This window comes from Malaclemys terrapin, chromosome 8, assembly GCF_027887155.1.
Source record: "Malaclemys terrapin pileata isolate rMalTer1 chromosome 8, rMalTer1.hap1, whole genome shotgun sequence".
In the NCBI taxonomy this organism is placed as follows: domain Eukaryota; kingdom Metazoa; phylum Chordata; order Testudines; family Emydidae; genus Malaclemys; species Malaclemys terrapin.
In genome coordinates this window covers 36,084,980-36,103,879 of record NC_071512.1, presented here as the reverse complement: position 1 = coordinate 36,103,879, position 18,900 = coordinate 36,084,980, and the positions used below count along the sequence as shown (strand labels likewise).

The 18,900-nt window shown below is 51.2% G+C and overlaps 1 protein-coding gene across 1 annotated transcript in view; it reads right to left on the bottom strand.

Annotated features, from left to right (window-relative positions):
• Positions 1-18,900, bottom strand: part of PSD2 (pleckstrin and Sec7 domain containing 2) — a 146,786-nt gene that overhangs the window by 71,407 nt on the left and 56,479 nt on the right. Inside the window, exon 3 of the mRNA XM_054037678.1 lies at positions 3,489-3,977. Within this exon, the coding sequence (XP_053893653.1) occupies positions 3,489-3,977 (489 nt within the window). The remainder of the gene's footprint in view (positions 1-3,488; positions 3,978-18,900) is intronic.

Here is an 18,900-nt window from a genome sequence, read left to right as displayed (position 1 = left end):
CTGTAATGACTCCACCTCTCCCTCTTGGGCACCAGGGCAGCAGAAGACAATGGACTAAGGGCAAGGCCAGGGTGCTCAAGTGGGTAATGGGCACCTCAAACCATATTAGAGAGACTTGCTCACCCCCATACATTTCAATACTGATCTGAAACTCTTGTCCTGCTTCCTTCGCCTCTCCCAGCTCTGCCAGTCTCTAGACTCCCTCTCCAGTCCCGGCCCCATAAAGGTCGGTCAATGCACCGTGATCATGTCCAGCAGGATTGTTTGGGGCTGAATCATGCCCAGTATTTGGCAGGTTTGTAATGCACACAGCTGGGTGCTGGGAGGACACCTTCAGACTCCTTTTCACTCGTGACCCAAATAAGAGTCAGTATTATTCCATTCTCGCTCTAAGTCCAGCCTCATTGGCCACTAGGGTGTGCTGCAGAGTCAGGCTATCTGTAGCGGGGGGTAGTAGAGTGGGGTTAAGTTCAGTAGGGGGGAGAATGTTTTAGCCTTTTAGTTGGCATTACATGTGCCAACTTACAATGTGATCTAAGTACTAATTGTGTATGTGCCTGCAGTCGAAGACAGAGGTTGTATAAGCCACGCAAATAAATGGGTGTTGAGTGGATAGATGGCTGATCCCATGGCCCATAGCCCTTTGCAATAATAAAATCACCCCCAAAATCCATAATAGGAACACAATTGGCAGACAAAGAGGAAAGCTGGCAAAGCAGGTGTCAAACAAGCCGAACAAATACCCTTTAGTAAATGAGTCCATACAAGAGGAGGCAAGGGCAGAAAGTCCTGATCCAGGCTGTGCTCAGCCCCTGGCAGGACTGAGCACCCAAAGCAGCCATATTTAGGAAGCACAAATGGAAGAAGAGCTGAACCCAAGCATAAAAGTTTGACCCATGGAAAAATCATGGAGCACGTCCTCAAGGAATCAATTCTGAAGCACTTAGAGGAGAGGAAAGTGATCAGGAACAGTCAGCATGGATTCACCAAGGGCAAGTCATGCCTGACTAACCTAATTATCTTCTATGAGGAGATAACTGTCTCTGTGGATGAGGGGAAAGCAGTGGATGTGTTATTCCTTGACTTTAGCAAAGCTTTTGATACGGTCTCCCACAGTATTCTTGCCAGCAAGTTAAAGAATATGGGCTGGATGAATGGACTATAAGGTAGATAGAAAGCTGGCTAGATTGTCGGGCTCAACGGGTAGTGATCAACGGCTCCATGTCTAGTTGGCAGCTGGTTTCAAGCGGAGTGCCCCAAGGGTCGGTCCTGGGGCCGGTTTTGTTCAATATCTTCATTAATGATCTGGAGGATGGCATGGACTGCACTCTCAGCAAGTTTGCAGATGACACTAAACTGGGAGGAGTTGTAGATATGCTGGACAGTAGGGATAGGATACAGAGGGACCTAGACAAATTAGAGGATTGGGCCAAAAGAAACCTGATGAGGTTCAACAAGGACAAGTGCAGAGTCCTGCACTTAGGACGGAAGAATCCCATTCACTGTTACAGACTAGGGACTGAGTGGCTAGGCAGCAGTTCTGCAGAAAAGGACCTAGAGGTTACAGTGGACGAGAAGCTGGATATGAGTTAACAGTGTGCCCTTGTTGCCAAGAAGGCTAACGGCATTTTGGGCTGTATAAGTAAGGGTATTGCCAGCAGATTGAGGGACGTGATCATTCCCCTCTATTCGACATTGGTGAGGCCTCACCTGGAGTACTGTGTCCAGTTTTGGGCCTCACACTACAAGAAGGATGTGGAAAAACTGGAAAGAGTCCAGCGGAGGGCAACAAAAATGATTAGGGGGCTGGAGCACATGACTTATGAGGAGAGGCTGAGGGAACTGGGATTGTTTAATCTGCAGAAGAGAAGAATGAGGGGGGATTTGATAGGTGCTTTCAACTACCTGAAAGGGGGTTCCAAAGAGGATGGATCTAGACTGTTCTCAGTGGTAGCAGATGACAGAACAAGGAGTAATGGTCTCAAGTTGCAGTGGGGGAGGTTTAGGTTGGATATTAGGAAAAACTTTTTCACTAGGAGGGTGGTGAAGCACTGGAATGCGTTACCTAGAGAGGTGGTGGAATCTCCTTCTTTAGAGGTTTTTAAGGTCAGGTTTGACAAAGCCCTGGCTGGGATGATTTAGTTGGGATTAGGTCCTGCTTTGAGCAGGGGGTTGGACTAGATGACCTCCTGAGGTCCCTTCCAACCCTGATATTCTATGATTCTATTATAAGGCACTGATGAAACACAGCAGTTCAGATGGGGCAGGGGGGGAGGTGTTACCTGTATTCATTTGCCTAACTAAGCTGGACTGGAAGTCTGAGAAGCTTTAAAGTCCAACGCCCCGATTTTGAGGAGTGCTACAACTGCTTTTGACCATGCTGGTAGTGCAAAGCAGCCCTGAAGCTGGCAGATCTGGCCACTTGAGGCTCCCCTTTCTAAGGGAATCCTGGGTGGCACAGAGCCACCATAGTGGCTCCAATGACGCTCCCATCCTGATTGCTTCAGGGCATCTGAATAATCTATGGGTGCCTTTATGACCCCGTGGAGCCATAATGTATGCCAGGGGTCAGACTGGCACTTAGAGGCTACAGAATCTGGATAACACAGTGGTGAGCTATGTCTCCCATGGACTTGTGCTCCTTGGCCAACCAGGGAATGCCAGCATAAGGGCAAACTATGTCCCTATGCAGTGGATGCTCAGTCATTACATGGGCAAACCTCATGAAGTCAGTGACGGGTTTACTTGAGTAAGGACTGACTCAATACGGAGTGAAGACATCCTGATTTGGCTGAAGGGCCAAATCCTGCCCAATGGTACGTGTGCACAGTCACACTGACTTCAATATGAGCTGCAGGCCTATACTGGAGGCTCCCATTCTGCAGCTGCTCTGCAGGCCGGATTCCCAGTGGAAACAATGGACGTCCGGCAGCTGAATAGGCACATTTTACACTCTGTCTCCAAAGGTGAAAGGTCAGAAGTGCACCGAACCATGCGCCAGGGTGTGATTCCTCCACCCTGCCCCCTGGTGAATGGAAGAATAATGTAGCTCCCTACACTTGCAGGACTTAGTTTTCTATGTCGGCCGCGTTACACAGCATCAGCATCTATAATTCAGACTGACCCCATTTCCTTGTGTTATGGCTATTTCTCTTGTAAGTGACTTTCCCCTTTGGATTGCAGCATCCTTCATGCTTGCCAAGGGCTCTGTGGTCATATGGAAAATAGTCTGTATATGCCTAGCCTTATCCTGGGCTGGGGTCCTACTATAGATAGAGATAATGAGGACAGGTGTCACCTCCTGATGAATACTGATTGTTCATTGTGGCATGTACACAGGGAAGCACAAAGGAGAATGCTGGCATACTAATAATAATCTGTAGTGTCCAGGAGCTCCAGTTAGGTCTATGGGCCCCCACTGTGCTAGGCACTGTACAAACACAGAATGAAATGACACTCCCGGCCTCAGAACTCACAGTCTGTCTTACCTGATGGAGTTAATAAGCTTCAAGGCATCTTCCTCAGCTCCATCGACGTGGAATCCATTAGGGATATTTTTCAAGGATAACCGGCTGAGCACATTTTCCGACCTGCTGCTGGTAATTGAGTGCCTCAGAGGGCTCCCCAAATCCTCCTCCGCTGGCTTCGCGGCTGCCTGCTCTTGCTTCTCTGCCGCCATGTGTTGCAGGGCTCCTTTCTGCTGCGCAACCAGTTTCTGTTCTAAAAGTTCAGGGCTTTCCTTGACCCTTTGCTGAATCAGCGGAGTGAGCGGAGCCTCAAAACTGACACAGCTGTCTGTCTCATCTGTGAGGGAGAGCACGTCCAGGGAGTCCAGGCTGCTGTAGTACGTGCCCTTCATAAGGTCGGACTCCACAATTTTTTCAAAGGTAGAGCTGAATCCATCCCTGATGTCTTTCAATTGCAACTCTTCCTTGTCATCCTCCGTGCAACTTTGCTTGGCTTCTCCAGCTGCAAACCTGGAACACAAGGGCAGACATGTGAAATACCTGGGTTACTCTTGCAGGTTCAAGGTGTACATGATTAGAAGAAGAAGAAGGATGGCACAGTGGCTTGAGGACTAGCCTAGGAGTCAGGTGGAGCTCCCTGCTCTGTCCCAGACTCCCTGTGTGACTGCAGGCAGGTCTGAGGGCACAGAAGGAGTGAGGCACCTAAGTCCCTGTTCTGGGACCACCACGATGCACAAATCTCCCTCTGCAGGTACCTAAACTCCCTCAATTCCTGCATTTTTGCAGTAGACGTTCCCTTGTTGGCTGTGTTTCTGCTGCTGAGCACATGCATTCCTGACTCTCTCTAGGTGCCTGGGCACCTGCCTTCACCTCAACCCCAGAGCAATTCACTAACCGGGGAAGACAGGCACTCAGCCCACCTAAGGCGCACGCAGGGCCCTAACCGGTAAGTGTCTTCAGAGGCCACCACCAGATCAGGCCCCTCAGGCAAGCTCACACAAAAGAGCACGGGTGGGGAAGAGGGAGGCAGAAGGACCTCCCTCCTAGCTTTTAGCCCAGGATTAGGGTACTCACCTGGGATGTGGGAGATCCCAAGTTCAAATCCTCCCTGCAAAAGGATCTGCCACTTCTGTGGTGAGTATACTAACCACTGGGCTACAGGATATTCTGAGATGGGGCTCCCTCCATCTCTCCTGCTGAAGCCATTGCACTGCAGACAAATACCTGAAGAGTCATTGGAGCAGGGGGCCTGGATCTCTCACCTGCTAGGTGAGTGCTCTACCCACCAGGCTACAGAGCCATTCACATGTTTGTGCACACCATCTGGCCTGAATGACTCTTTGAGAGAGCGAGATTTTGAGCAGATATAGGCTCAGAGCCACTACTCCAGAGCTCCACAATCCAGAACTTGGGAATGCTGGGTCCAGCTGCACAGCTGACCCCAATCTTTACAACAGGCCAAGCCAAACCCACAGATCCGAACCAGGGAAGTTTGCATCTGAATTTGTGACAGGTCCCAACTCCATAATGGACTGAAGCTAACTTGCACCCCTGGCTCCCGGGACTCTGGTGAAGCTCAGATTTAAACTTCCCTACTGACTCTATCTCCATAACAGCACACTCTCAAAATCCTCAAACCGCAGCTCTGAAGAGCACCGAACTCTAGCTCTAGATCAGAACGTTGTGGGTCAGACCTATCTCTGCCTTCACGTGATCATGGTCTCATTTTCAAGCCAACTTGGGCTAGTTTATGCCTTTGTCTGAAAATCATGACAAACACTAATAGTGTCAGGGAAACCAAGCAATTCTGACTAAGTTTGGCTTTGAATCTTTGGGTTCATTCAAGTACAAAACTCAACACAAAACCCAAGAGGTGCAGTGGAACTCAAATGGGTAAAGTGCTCTGTGTTGGAAGCCCCTGAGCAGGGAAAGTGACAGTTTTCGCACAGAGTGAGTAGAAATGAAAGTGCTGAAATATTGCTCCTGTAGTATTGCTGGCCTGTCTGAAATACCCTGGGAATCTCGTGAGATTCCCAGCTCATCTTCCAGCAAAAGCCATTCACACTTACTTGTGCTGGAGTGGAGCTGCCTTTTAGCACTGTGATCCAGGTGGAAAAGCCAGGGGGTGATAAATGCATTTTTCTCTTTCCCTACTGTGTTTCTCGGCACTGTCTCATTATCATATCAGATCTGGCTCACATCCTAATGATTGCAGCCCAGCTTTCCAGAGGGAACATGCTTTCCTGAGATGGGAGTACTGTGGGTGCATCGGAGCCAAAGATACTGCTGACTCTGGTGACCCAGAAAACTTGCATGAATGGGTGCAAGTCCAGCTATCGTTATTACATTTCTGTTAAGGCCCTCAAGGCACTACACAGACATCTAGGGAAGATACAATCCCTGCTCAAGCCCCCTGCTCAGCCAGGGTCCACATACCAGTCAACCTTTGATAGCATTCCCAATATGGTCACCCCCTGCTAGGAGATGCTAGGAGCATCACACCTGAACCTTGCATGGCCTGTAGGGATTTGGAATGAGTTTTCTACCGCAGGGAAAACCAGGTTTGTTTGAACTATCCCCTTTTCAAACCTCAGGGCCTGAGACCCAAGAGAATGCGGTTCTGACACAGATTTTGCAAACTCATTATAAGCCAAACCTGAAAGAGAGAATCACAGCACTTTCCAGGAGTCCTGCCTACCAGCTTTATTCTGGACAATTTTAAATTAAATTAATGGAGATATCCCATCTCCTAGAACTGGAAGGGACCTTGAAAGGTCATTGAGTCCAGCCCCCTGCCTTCACTAGCAGGACCAAGTGCTGATTTTGCCCCAGATCTCTAAGTGGCCCCCTCAAGGATTAAACTCACAACCCTGAGTTTAGCAGGCCAATGCTCAAACCACTGAGCTATCCCTCCCCCCCGAATGAATATATACTGTCTATAAACATCTCCTTGTGCAGAAATAGCCAATATTGCAAGATGGCCCAGCACCCTTTTGGGATAGCTTGGCTGCTGGCTTTGGGAAAGGTATTCCCACATACAGGAGCAAGCAAACCAGAATGTATATAGCACAGACACACACCCCACCCACAGTGGAAAACGCCAGGACATTATTCTACAAGGCTGGGATGGACTCTCACAAGAACACAGCCCCAAATCCAGACATCAGGGTGAAATGTAGGGATTCAGATCTGAATGCCCCCAACCTCAAGCTTCTCAGGGTTGGCTCTTTGCTCACACCCCTATTGTGCCCATCTCTCTGACCATGCCCAGCCAGCCCTGCACTCTGCTCCTCCCCACATAGTACTGTACTGTTTGCTCCAGGATTAATATTTCCCTTCTTCTCAAGAAGAAGGTGATTTAGCCCCAGTGTATGTTGTTGAGACTTAAATAAATAAGCCGTGATAAATGAGTGCTGCTCCCCAGCAGGGAACATGTTAATGAGCTACAGGCGGAGCCGGATAATAGGGAACCTGGGCTAACATTTTTCCATCAGCATCGTACTATTGCCAACTGAGTTAATGAGCAAATAAAGCCCAAAGACAGCAATTTTAGACTGTTTTAAAAATATATATATACCCAGTATGTACCCACCGGGTAGAATCTTTAAATAAATGCACTGCTTTCCAGGTGTCATGGAGCGAGGGCATGACACCTGCATTTCAGGGGGGCTGGAACAATTTGTACAGTGGGGGTGCTGTGAGCCATTGAACCAAACTGTAAACCCTGTGTATGATGGAAACCACTTCAAGCCAGGGATTGCGGCAGCACACTCCTCCCTCCCCAACCCCCCGCCCGTACCCCTAGTTCCAGCACCTCTGGCAGGAGATCTGTCACTGCACAAATAGAGCTCTTTGCTTTTCTCTTCTGGTTCCTGGTTCTGCTGAAGGCGAACAGGAGAGGGCAGCATTGGGCAGGAGTTTCTCTATGAAATCCATAGCCTTTCTGCGCGGACTGACCATGTGAACAAAGGGACTTGGTGACCGGGCCCATGGGGTCTCAGAGGAATGCATGCACGGAGCTATTACAGCAGGACCGTGTACTGTAAATGTCCTTATTGCCCTTTGAATGGGGAAGGAAAGGGACGCCAGGTCAGCACAGCACTGGTCAAGTTCAATTCCATTACTCTCCCAACAGCACTGTCAACTGGCTCTCAATACTGGGGTCTTGTTAATACAGTGCCATTGTTTAGTGGTGTTAATTTAGCTGCAGAGAACAGCCCATACTCAGTAAATAGCTACTTTTACCTTCATCATCCACCCCTTACCACGAATTCGCAGATTTCCAGCCTTGTAGTCACACTGGTGAGGACTTTTCAATGCACGCTTAAAATGGACTGTAGTCATTTCAGCATCCCAGGAAATGCTGCGACGCTGGTAGGCAGCTGGTGTCCATACTACGAGGCCATACCGCTCATCCCTGCTTGAAAGTTGCGAGGGCACTGCACCGCCCTGAGACTGATGTTTTGCCACTAACACACTACTATCAACCTGGGACTGATTATGCCCCGGTGCGTCATACAACTACCCATGAGCAAACACTGTGAACTCGAATCCAACCCTCATCAAGTGTTTCATCCTGAGGCCTGTTTATGGACAAAGCGCCATTCCAACACCAAATCTGACTGGCTGCAGCATGATTGGGTTTTGAAATCTTATGCTGTGGCCATGCAGGAAGCAGTGAAGGCTTCTTTGCCTCTGCCTCTGACGGGCCTGACAGGGGACGTGTTCTGGATCATCTGGTTAATCGGAGCTGTTTGCACCAAATGACAAAACCAAGAACTTTTCATTGGCAGGGGCTTAAGTGGCTCCTGGGGGGGCCACACACAGTCCTCTCTGCTTGTGTTCAAGCCCCAGAGGTTTGCAGGAGTTCTGGTAGTGCTGTAGGATGTGCCATTTGCTACCAGTGCTTTAGGTCAATGTCCCTATGACTTCAGCAGAGCTATGTCACCTAGAGTGCCGGTTTCCCAAAAGGAATCAATGGTTAGACTCCTGCTTCAAAAGCCATCACATACCATGAGTAAGGCTAAGATTTTGTCATGGTTATTTTTAGTGAAAGTCACGGACAGGTCATGGGCAAGAAACAAAAACTCACGGAAGCTGTGACCTGTCTGTGACTTTTGCTGCTGCAGCTCTATAGTTTCCCCTGACACCGTGGTGGCTTGGTGGCTGGGAGCTGTGGGATTCTCCCTCTGCCTGCAGCAGCTGGAAGCTACAGGGGGTGCCCCCCTCTGCCCAGGGTGGCTGGGAGCTACAGGGTGACCATATTTCCCAAAATGAAAACAGGACACCCCGAGCCGCTCACCTGAGCCTCTCCCCCCCCCTCCCCGCACCTTCCCCCGCCCCAACAGCGAGGCTGTCACTGGAACAGAGTCCCCTGTCTCCCCTGTCGCCTGTCGCCGGAACCCTGCCGGGACCCTGCTGGCTGCCAGCTCCAGTCCCTCAGCCCCTGGGGCTGAAGCACAAAATGTCATGGAGGTCTCCAGACATCTTGGATTCCGTGACTTCCGTGACAAACATAGCCTTAGCTATAAGCTATTTCTCCAGTTATCACCCCATCTGGAATCTCCCATCTTTGTGGGAGATTATGGAGAACGTTGTGGCTAAACAACCAGCAATCCTGAGATTCTTTGGGGCTCTTCAGACCTAGTATGCCACTGAGGCTGAACTGGTGGGTGTGTGATGGTCTCACCCCTGGGGATGGATGAAGTTTGGAGGTCCACATACATTCTTTCATATCTATTACTATCACCTGCCTTTCATGCCATTGACCGCAAGGTGATTTTGAAACATCTCCTAGCAGGGATTGACCATGTGGAGGATGCTATCAAAGGTTGACTGGTCTATGGACTTTGGCTGAGCAGGGGGCTTGAGCAGGGGCTTCTTTGGACTGGTTCTATCCCTTTTTTCTGAAAGCATCCAAAGGGTGGTCCTGGGCATTTGTTCATGGGCCCCAAGGGCACTCTCCTGAGGGGTGCCTAGGAATTCACTCTGTCACCCCTCCTGATGGGGCCTTCACACCGGTTAATGAGAACACATGAGGGAGCAGCTCTCAACTTTATATATCCTTCTCTTCTAACCCAGCTGGTATGTGATGGAAGGTTTCAGCTGGTGTCGAACTGAGTCTGGGGCTCAGGTGAGCGTGAGCTGCCTGAGACTCGATGGAGACTAGGTTGGGATAAAGCTTGTAGGATGGGAAGGAAATGGAGGAGATGGCAGCAATTATGCCATCGCCCTTTACCTGGCAGTCTTGCTGGATGGTGGCTGTGATTGTCTCATGTGTATCTTATCAGCCATGCTCGCTATGGAGATTACATACCTTCTTTCAGATGTGGACCTTACTACAGTTCTCCCGGCCTATGTCACCTAGTGGCAGGATGGCCGTAATGTGCTCCCCACCCAGCCGCATCATCCAAGTGATCGGAAAACCCAGCTAGCGCAGAATGCGGCATCCACCTAGGAAGCAATGCACCTCCCTGGGAGCACATCAGGCCTGTGCCCTATGAGCGGCACTGCTGACACCAGGACTTCTAGGGGAAGGGAAAGGGGTAGGTTTTGGCCTTTCGCTACCAGCATGGTTTGAGTCCCAGTGACTTGAAAGGTGCCTCACTCTCTATGTGGCACCCTGGCAGGCTAGGTCAGCTCAATGCTTGAAGGAAGAGGCTGGCAGCAGGGTGTGATCAGTCTAATTGCCCTGACGCTGGAGCTCACTTCCTCCGTGGTCCCACAGCCTGTGGCCAGCCTGCAAACCCACCTGTTTCCCCAGGCTTCTCTTTTGGGGGGGAAGGAAGGTAGGTTGGGAAGGGGACTTGGGAGGTGGGTTATGTGTGTGCTGGGAGCTCAGGGTGGGGATGGCAGAGGTGGTCTCCTGGCCTACTGACCTGCTCTGTTAGTGATCATGGATAAAGCTCCCAGGGCACTGGATGGGCCTTTTATAAATACATGAACTGAGAAAGCGGAGAGCCCCAGACTGCACTGACATCATATTAGTGCTGTGTTTGCAGCAAGATGTGGCAAAGGAAAAGCCAGTGTGAAGGGTGGGTGCCACCATGTCCCATTGCAGGAAAGGGATACATAGGGCCATGCAAAATGTTTGCAAACAGCCCATTCCCCATTCAAATTCAGGGCCAGGGCAGGTTCGTCTGTGTTCGGAGACACCAGCCCAAGTTCCCAGACAGCTTGTGCAAGAACGCCCAAGCACCCAGCAATACAAAGCAGCATCCCCCTTCCAGTGCTTCCCTCCCCCCGATCACGGAAGCCTCCCACCTGCTGCTGGAAGTCTTTGGCAGGGGCCTGAGCGACCTCCTGCTCTACCCGGGGGTTAGGTAGGCCCTTTAGCACCTTTCCTGGGGCCTTAGGTGGTTCTCTGCCTCCTGCTGGCATGACTGCTGCCTCCTGAACTCCCAGTGTCTTCTGGGGCAGGTGGATGAATCCATACCCCTGGCTGCTTCAACCAAGGGGGACCATTCCCAGGGCCAGCCAGTCCCCTACTGAGTGCAGGGCCCAGGTGCCTCAGAATCCCTGAGGCAATCGCTAAGGAATCCTGGAGTTCCCTAGCAACTGCATGCTGACTGGATGCCCCATAATCCCTAGCTCGTGGCTGCCTAGCTACCACATGGGGGTGATGGTGTGTCACTATCCTTGCCGTCTGGAGAGCCCTGCCAAGCAGTGGGAGGGAGCACTTCCCAACTGCCAGGATGGTGTCTGGGGATCAGCCTGACCCCAAGCAGATCTTGTAAGGACTAGGGAGGCAGCAGCTACTCCAGGCAGACCCCCAAGAGTTTGCTCCGGGTATGGTTAAGTAATCACCCAGCCTCCTGGCCAACCTGCAGGAGTTGAGGGGGGTGACCAGCTTCAGCTGGAGAGGGAGAGAGGCCCCCTGCAGACAGCAGAGGTGAGATGGGAAGGTGTGTTGAGATTGTAGCTACTGGAGATATAGAAGGCCTGCTAGGTCACCTAGGTCCATGCCCTCACAGATTCAGCCAGGACTCAGGCTACTTTGGGCACACGTGTTCAGTTCATTCGTTGGGGGACTGGACTGGCTGATAGCTAGGCCAGATACTGCATGGCTATGGCATGGTTCTCCTTGCCTATCTCTGGAGCAGTGGTTCTCAACCCGTGGCCCAATCAGCACACAGCTGTGGCCCATGTGACATCCTCAGTGCCACACAGGAAGTATATATATCATGTGGGTGAGGCCCACATAACACAGAGAGCTGTGCAGATACAAAATTTGTATCCACATCCAATCTGTGATCCGCAAAAATGGTCTGTGGATATCTGCAGATTTGTAGGGCTCTGATCTGGACCTCCATCAAAGGTGGGAGCCTCTTGTACAGCTGCTAGAACCAATGTAGTACATAAGGGCTTCTTTCCTTCTTTGGTCACCTCTTAGGGTGTGGCTCAATGCCTGCTGGAGTCAGTGGAAGGACTCCTATCGACTTCAGTGGGTGTTGGATCAGGCTCTTAGCCCCCCCCCACCCCCCACCCCCAGCACATAGGCTCATCCTCACTGGCCTCCCACTGACGTCTAAGGAGTATAATTCAGAGCAGAATCCAGGCCACTCATCTTAAATACAAAACAGTGATCACTGGGCATGAACTAGCAGGGTCTGGTATCTTGTATGCCTTTGGCTTCATGCATTGGGGAGGACAGATAGCTCAGTGGTTTGAGTATTGGCCTGCTAAACCCAGGGTTGTAAGTTCAATCCTTGAGGGGGCCCTTTAGGGATCTGGGGGGTAAAAATCTGTCTAGGGATTGGTCCTGCTTTGAGCAGGGGGTTGGACAAGATGACCTTCTAACCCTGTGATATTCTGTAACACCTAGTCTGATCCTAGGTTCACCCCAGGGTGGCTCCATTGATCTCACTGGAGTTCCTCCTGACTTACACACAGAGAATGAGAGGAGAATCAGCTCTGTGATAGCCTTTGTTTAAACACCAGCTTTTGGCTTGTGTGTGGCACCAGCTCCCCAGGCGCCAGGTGCCTGGGAAATACCTGAGGCTGATGGAATCCTGCCTTATGTCTGATGCCAGTGACCACAGCCCCTAAGGATCCCCTCCCATCTTTCAGTTTCATTTGTGGAAGGTTTTCCTACTCCGAGAATATTTCTCCTCTGTGGCTGGATCACTTCTCTCTCCAGTCTGGCTCTGTAGCTATGCCTGGTCATTGTGGTGTACGCCAATAGGGATTCGTGTGTGGGACCCATTGTCTATTCCAATACTGCATGCCTAAGGGAGCCAGACTGAGGGCTACCTAGTCTGAGGTGTGCTGAAGGAGATGGATAGCTGCAGTCTGCTCCCCCTTCCTCAATCCCACAGAAGCCTGCCCCATGTAAGCACTGTGGGCTCAGGGCTCCATGTGTTGAGGGGGCCGGACGCGGGAGTGGGCTGCTCTAGGTGGAACCATCCTCCCTTAAGCTTATGAAGGGTAAGAGGACATGGACAAAGGCAGCTGATGCTGGCTGCCCCTCTGCTCAGCGAAACCCACCCTGAGTGGGGCTGGAGCACATAAGCACAGGGATATGATATGGGAGTGTGGCTCCTGAGAGAGTCATGCTGTCATGGGAGGAGTGGGTGGACTGCAGGGGCTATGTGGAGGTACTGGCACCCATGAACAACCTGAGAGCTAGGAACAAACCACCTGCCTGTAGCATGGGAGCTGCCCTCCCCAGTGAAGTGGAGGAAGCTCTGCTAGTTGAAGGCTGGAACGGGCCAGGGCTCAGGTACAGAGAGGACAAGCTGGGCTGTCTGTCTGGCGCTCCAGAGGAATTCATTCCTATCTGCATAAGTCTGAAGGTTTCCTGACGGCTCTTTAATGCCTGGGTGAATCCAAGCGGAGAAGTCGTCAAGGCCTAAATTGGTGCCTGATTTCATTCCTTCACTATTAAATCGAGGGGGCTGGGCTGGCTCATTGCCAAGGCTGCTGCTTCCTTTCTGGCTCCATGGAAGGGGCTTTTCATACCCACTACTGCTGCAGAATCAGGGCGGGCCCTGAGGGGAAAGGTTGGGAGTGGCAGGCAGGGAGCACTCTGAGGGGAACAGGGAGTGGGACACAGCAGGGTCTGACTGGCTGATCCCTGAGCCATGCTCAAGAGCTTCCTCCCAGGGCAAAGCCAAGGGGCTCGATGGTCTGAGGGGCTGAGCACCCAGCGCACCCCTGGACACTGCTTAGAGTGGTGGGACCTCAGCACCTCTGACCATCAGGCTGATGGGATTGAGCTCATGCTGTAATACCCATCGGCTTCCCCCCATCCCAGGGGGAGCAGCCACACACCTGCCCTCCAGTCCCACCACGGACAGCACCGTGTTCTGGACAGAGAGGCAAACAGAGTGGGGATGGTGGACAGCCTCTGCTCTTCATTTCTGTCCCTGGATCCTGCCCTGCCTTTGAGCCCAGAGACCCAGGGCAGCCAAGTGATTGCACGCTGAGATGGGCCTCAGTGAGAACGACAGCGTGGGGCCCATGTTCATTGTGTCGCAGGGTCGCCTGGTACAGTTCCAGAGAAAGCATTTGTTTCTAGCAGCTGGCCCTTGCCCCCCTTGCTAGGCTCTCCTCTGCTCATGCCCCACACCAATAAGACCGGCTCTGGCTGCAGAGGGAATTCTGCCCACAGTTATGTTGCCTCCTTCAGCTGGGCCAAGGTTTGCAGAGCTGTGTTCCTCCCAACCTTTTCTTCCCCTGCTTGTGGCTCCCAAAGATGGACCCTGGCCTACTTCATTATGACAGTTGGACTCCTTGAGCTTGTTTAAAGGTGGCTGCTGCCTGGCTTGAATCACCTCTGTCCTTCCCCAATGGCTACCAAGGGCCTCATGGGGCCTTGTAGGCAGACTGGGATCACCACTGCACACTGAAGCACTGGTCATTACCCCTTGCCCCAGCCACATCCCCTGCACCAGCTGCTGGGAGGGGAAGCTGTAGAGCCAGGGTGCCAGTTTCATGCCATGGGAAGGTCCCCCTACATTAGGGTCATCCTCCACTGCTGGCGATGCCGGATTTAGGGCCATTCTGCACTAGCAGTGCAGTGCAAAGCTGCTGCAGTACAAGGGCCTGCTAATTTTTTTGCATCGCCTGGCAGCTATCTGCATCTGTGATCAGGAGCAGGATGTTGGAGAACCGCCCTGCCAAGGGTATGCTGCTGGTTAGAGAAGACACTGTGAAGAGGATGGTGGCTTGGAAGTCTGATAGAATTGCATCCCCAATTGTCTATGGGCTCATCTGTCCACAGCATGGGAAGCTCAGAGAGATACAGGGAAAATACCGTCTCCCTTGCATTGGCATTGATCAGAGATGGAGAATTGGTCAAGAAATAATTGTCTCAAATTAAGGGAGATATCACAGGGTATGTGCACCTCGTCAAGGGGTGTCCAGCCATATATGGTCAGCAGGGAGCTTATGCCCCAAGGTTTCTCTGACAGTCTAACCCACAAAACAGGAGAGTGTGACCTAGCAATCAGAGTCCTTTGGGTTACCCTTGCTCCCAGGGCAATAGTCAGAGTCCTTTGGGACATTTTCCTGAGATTGGGCCACCACCCAGGGACTCAGGCCCTCAAGCAGGGCAGAGCAGCAAACACACAGCTTGGTGTGCTCAATAGTTTAGCATTCTGACTCTGATGAATGGTAGACAACTGCAATCTCTAGGCCTAAGGTGGGGGAGCTGCCACCACAGTGGGGGCTGGCAGCAGGGGATAGGGGGACCCGGACCTACCTAGCCTAGGGCCCTAACAGTGGCGGAGTGTTCTGCCACTGGGTCAGCAGGGATCCACCCAAAACACACCAACAGATTCCTCTGTCCTAAGACCGGACTAGTATCTATTTCCCCTGGACCACTTCCTACCCAGTCTCCTAGTACAGCAGTCCATGGGGTCGTCTGCTGGTGAGGTCTGCGGCAATTCAGTCCCCTCCCAGGTCTCTGCTGTCCGTCCAATGTCTGCCTGGGGTTCAGCATGCCTGGCCTCTGTGAATTGAGGCTCCCACAGCTCCGTGGATGGAGCTCACAATATGCGTCCTGCCTCCTTGGTGGTCTGGCCCAACTAAACTGGGCTGCTTCCCTTTATACCCTGTCTCCAGGCTGAGCATGCCCAGTGGGGACAGAGGGACCTGGCTTCCTTAGCCTTCAATTCACAGTTAACCCCCGTGGTGCCAGTGTGGGGTAGATGTGCCCCATCACAGGAAAAAAAAATGTACCACAAGCTAAACTTCAGGGTGCACTTTGCAAGAGAAGTCACTTAAGGAACAGCTGCACATCTCAGCGCCTGCATCTATTGACTTGGGCTTTCACTACTGAGCTAGAAATAGCAGTGTAGACCAGGGATCAGCAACCTTTGGCACGCACCCTAGCAGGCCGGGCCGGTTTGTTTACCTGCTGTGTTCGCAGGTTCGGCCGATTGCAGCCCCCACTGGCCGCGATTCACCGTTCCAGGCCAATGGGGGCTGCAGGAAGTGGCGGCTAGCAAATCCCTCAGCCCACGCTGCTTCCCGCAGCCCCCATTGGCCTGGAGCGGCAAACTGCAGCCAGTGGGAGCCGTGATCGGCCGAACCTGCGCATGGGGCAGGTAAACAAACCGGCCCGGCCCGCCAGGGTGCTTACCCTGGTGGGCCCGTGCCAAAGGTTGCTGATCCCTGTGTAGACATTCAAGCTTGGACTGGAGCTTGGGCGCTGAGACCCACCCTCCTTGCCAGGTTTCAGAGCCTGGGCTTCACCTGAGCCCAGACAGCTACACTACTGTTTTTAGCTCCGTAGTGCCAGCCCTGTGAGCGTAAGTCAGTTGACCCAGGCTCTGAGGCTCGCTTCAGCATGGTTTTTTTGCAGTGTAGACATACCCATAGACAATGGACTGGCCTGTCATGGAAAGGCATAGGAACGCTACCACTAGGTGTATGCGCGGTGACCCTAAACAGAGAGCTACTATGGATTCTGCAGAATAATGACTCCTCTCCTGCAGTGATGCAGGGGGCCAAGCTATTATCCTCCCACCGTGGTATCTCTGAATCTTGCTGCTCGTTCTAAAGGACAGCAGCCTTTCATGATGCGTATAGAAACTGCTCACTGATGGTACCGTTGGCTAAGCATCATGTAGACACACTTGCTCATTAGGATCACAGTTTGTGGATGTTTTCCTGAGGAATGGCAGAATGGAACACTGAAGCAGAAGGAGCGTTTCCCTGTGAAAAACAGCCACAAACTGCGACTCAGGTGATACAACCCATCTGATGGAGTGAACGGCTTCCATGGCTAAAGGTTCAGCTGTTTGTGACGCTTGATTACCAAAGTGCATGCTGCAGAGAGTTGGTGGGAACTTTCTGATGAAACATTTTTGTCAGAAGATGTTGATCCATCACAATGAAAACCGTTTGCAGGAAAGGGTTGTCTTCTTTGGTGAATTTCTCCCGTCAAAAAATTTTTGGACATTTTTCTTCAAAATTAATGAAAAAGTCCCATTTTGATGTTTTTGAAACAAAATATTCCATTTTTTCCATTTGAAAATATTTTTGTTGTGATATTTAAGCTGATTTTGTAAATTGTTTTACTATAAAGTAAAAAGGTCAACATCTACCAAAATTTCCAAAGAAAATATTTCAATTGATGTGAACAGATTGTTTTTTATTGTCAGTTTGTGAAAAATTTTGAACTTTCAACTTTTCCTCCCAATTTGTATGTGAAAAAAATTCAAAAAAATCTCAAACATTTTCCTGAGACAGGAAAAGAATTTCCCATCCAGCTCTAAAGTTCGAAGCAGCGCTTGGGAAGCATCAGTTCGTAGTGCTGAATTGCCAGGGGGATGAATGTCTCTATGTGCTAGTCTGAAAAGGTACCTCTAAGAATAACTGTGAGCAGGAAAGGTTGGGCAGCTCACATGAACCTCCTGAGGCTGAGTCACTACTCCACTACCCCAGCTTTAGGTCAGTGTAATTCTATTTGCATGCCAAGAAATGACCAGCTGTGTAATTCACGCCCTCTCCCCCGCAGCCCACTAGTAGCCAGATTACAACCCTGCTTCCCTGAGCCAGCTCCCAGCTGGGCTTTTCGCATCTTCAGGAGGTAGCTCCATGATTACCAGCTAGTCTGCTGCTCCCTTAAATACCTATTTCTTAAAGAGGTCATGTCAAGCAATAGGATTGGCTGGCATCGAACTCCTTAAAAGGGCTAGACTTCCCAGTTACTGATTTGTTTTTCCAAGGATTTTATTTTTTCCTGCTTGATTTTGACATTAGAAATTCAGATCTCATTCGCCCTGGAAGACTATGATGCCTGAAGAACCAATTACATCCCAAGAGTGATACGAGCGAATGCTGAGGATCAGAGAGGGGAAAGTGTTTTCAGCCATTCTTTGGGTGAGACCCGCACCCCCATTCTGGCGCCTTTAAACTGAACAAAAGAGCTGGGGCAGTGTAACTGGGACCTATGAGACCAAGTGGCAGCCCTGGTACAGGCGCTGTGGTAGAGAACCATAAGCCCTCTTCCTGAGAACCCCCTGCCTAGAGGGTATGTCAAAGGACACAGCACCCAACACTGCAGAGATTCTGAGTAGCGCTGCAACCCATAGGGCAACCTGCGGGGAGGCTGTCATAACTTGAAGAGGCTGCTAGAGCTGTCTAAGTTCCACCAGGGCCTCCAAAGCCCCCAGAACAGCCCAGGAGTGGGAGACCATGAAGTTGACTTAATGGTGCCTTTGCACCCTCTCCCCGGGTTGTGAGTTCTGGACTGCACTCCCCTGAGCAGCTCACTACAGCATCCCTCCCTTGGAGTTGTTTGGCCCCCAATTTAACATCAATGACTAATTAATGTTGTGCAGAATGGATGTCTTCATTAAAGATCCAACACCTTCACCTTTCCCATGAAGGAGGGAGAGGCCACAATAAATATCCCAAAGCCCTCTGAGACGTCCTGCTGCAAAACCAGGGATGACCAGATTTGCTATACCCACAAGTTCTACAGTGAACAGGGTCACATACACTCTTAAAAAGACTCCTCCCAGGCCTCTTTCTCCATTTTAAAACAGCAAAAATAAGGACACAAACCCAATGTTTTGAAAACCCTTTGCAGGTCATCTTTCTTTTAATTTTTCAAGAAAAGAGGGGCAAATGTTTTTACTCTCTTCCCCCTTACTTCCATTCAGGGGCGGCTCTATGTTTTTTGCTGCCCCAAGCACGGCAGTCAGGCAGCCTTCGGTGGCACACCTGCGAGCAGTCCGCTGGTTACGCGGCTTCGGCGGCGTTTCTGCGGGTGATCTGCCAGTCACGCGCCTTCTGCGTACCCGCCGCTGAATTGCCGCCGAAGCCGCGGGACTGCTGGATCTCCCGCAGGCATGCCGCCAAAGGTGGCCTGACTGCCACCCTCACAGCGACCGGCATGCCGCCCCAGGCACGCGCTTGCTGTGCTGGTGCCTGCAGCTGCCCCTGCTTCCATTTTAACCCGCTTAACATAAACCAGCAT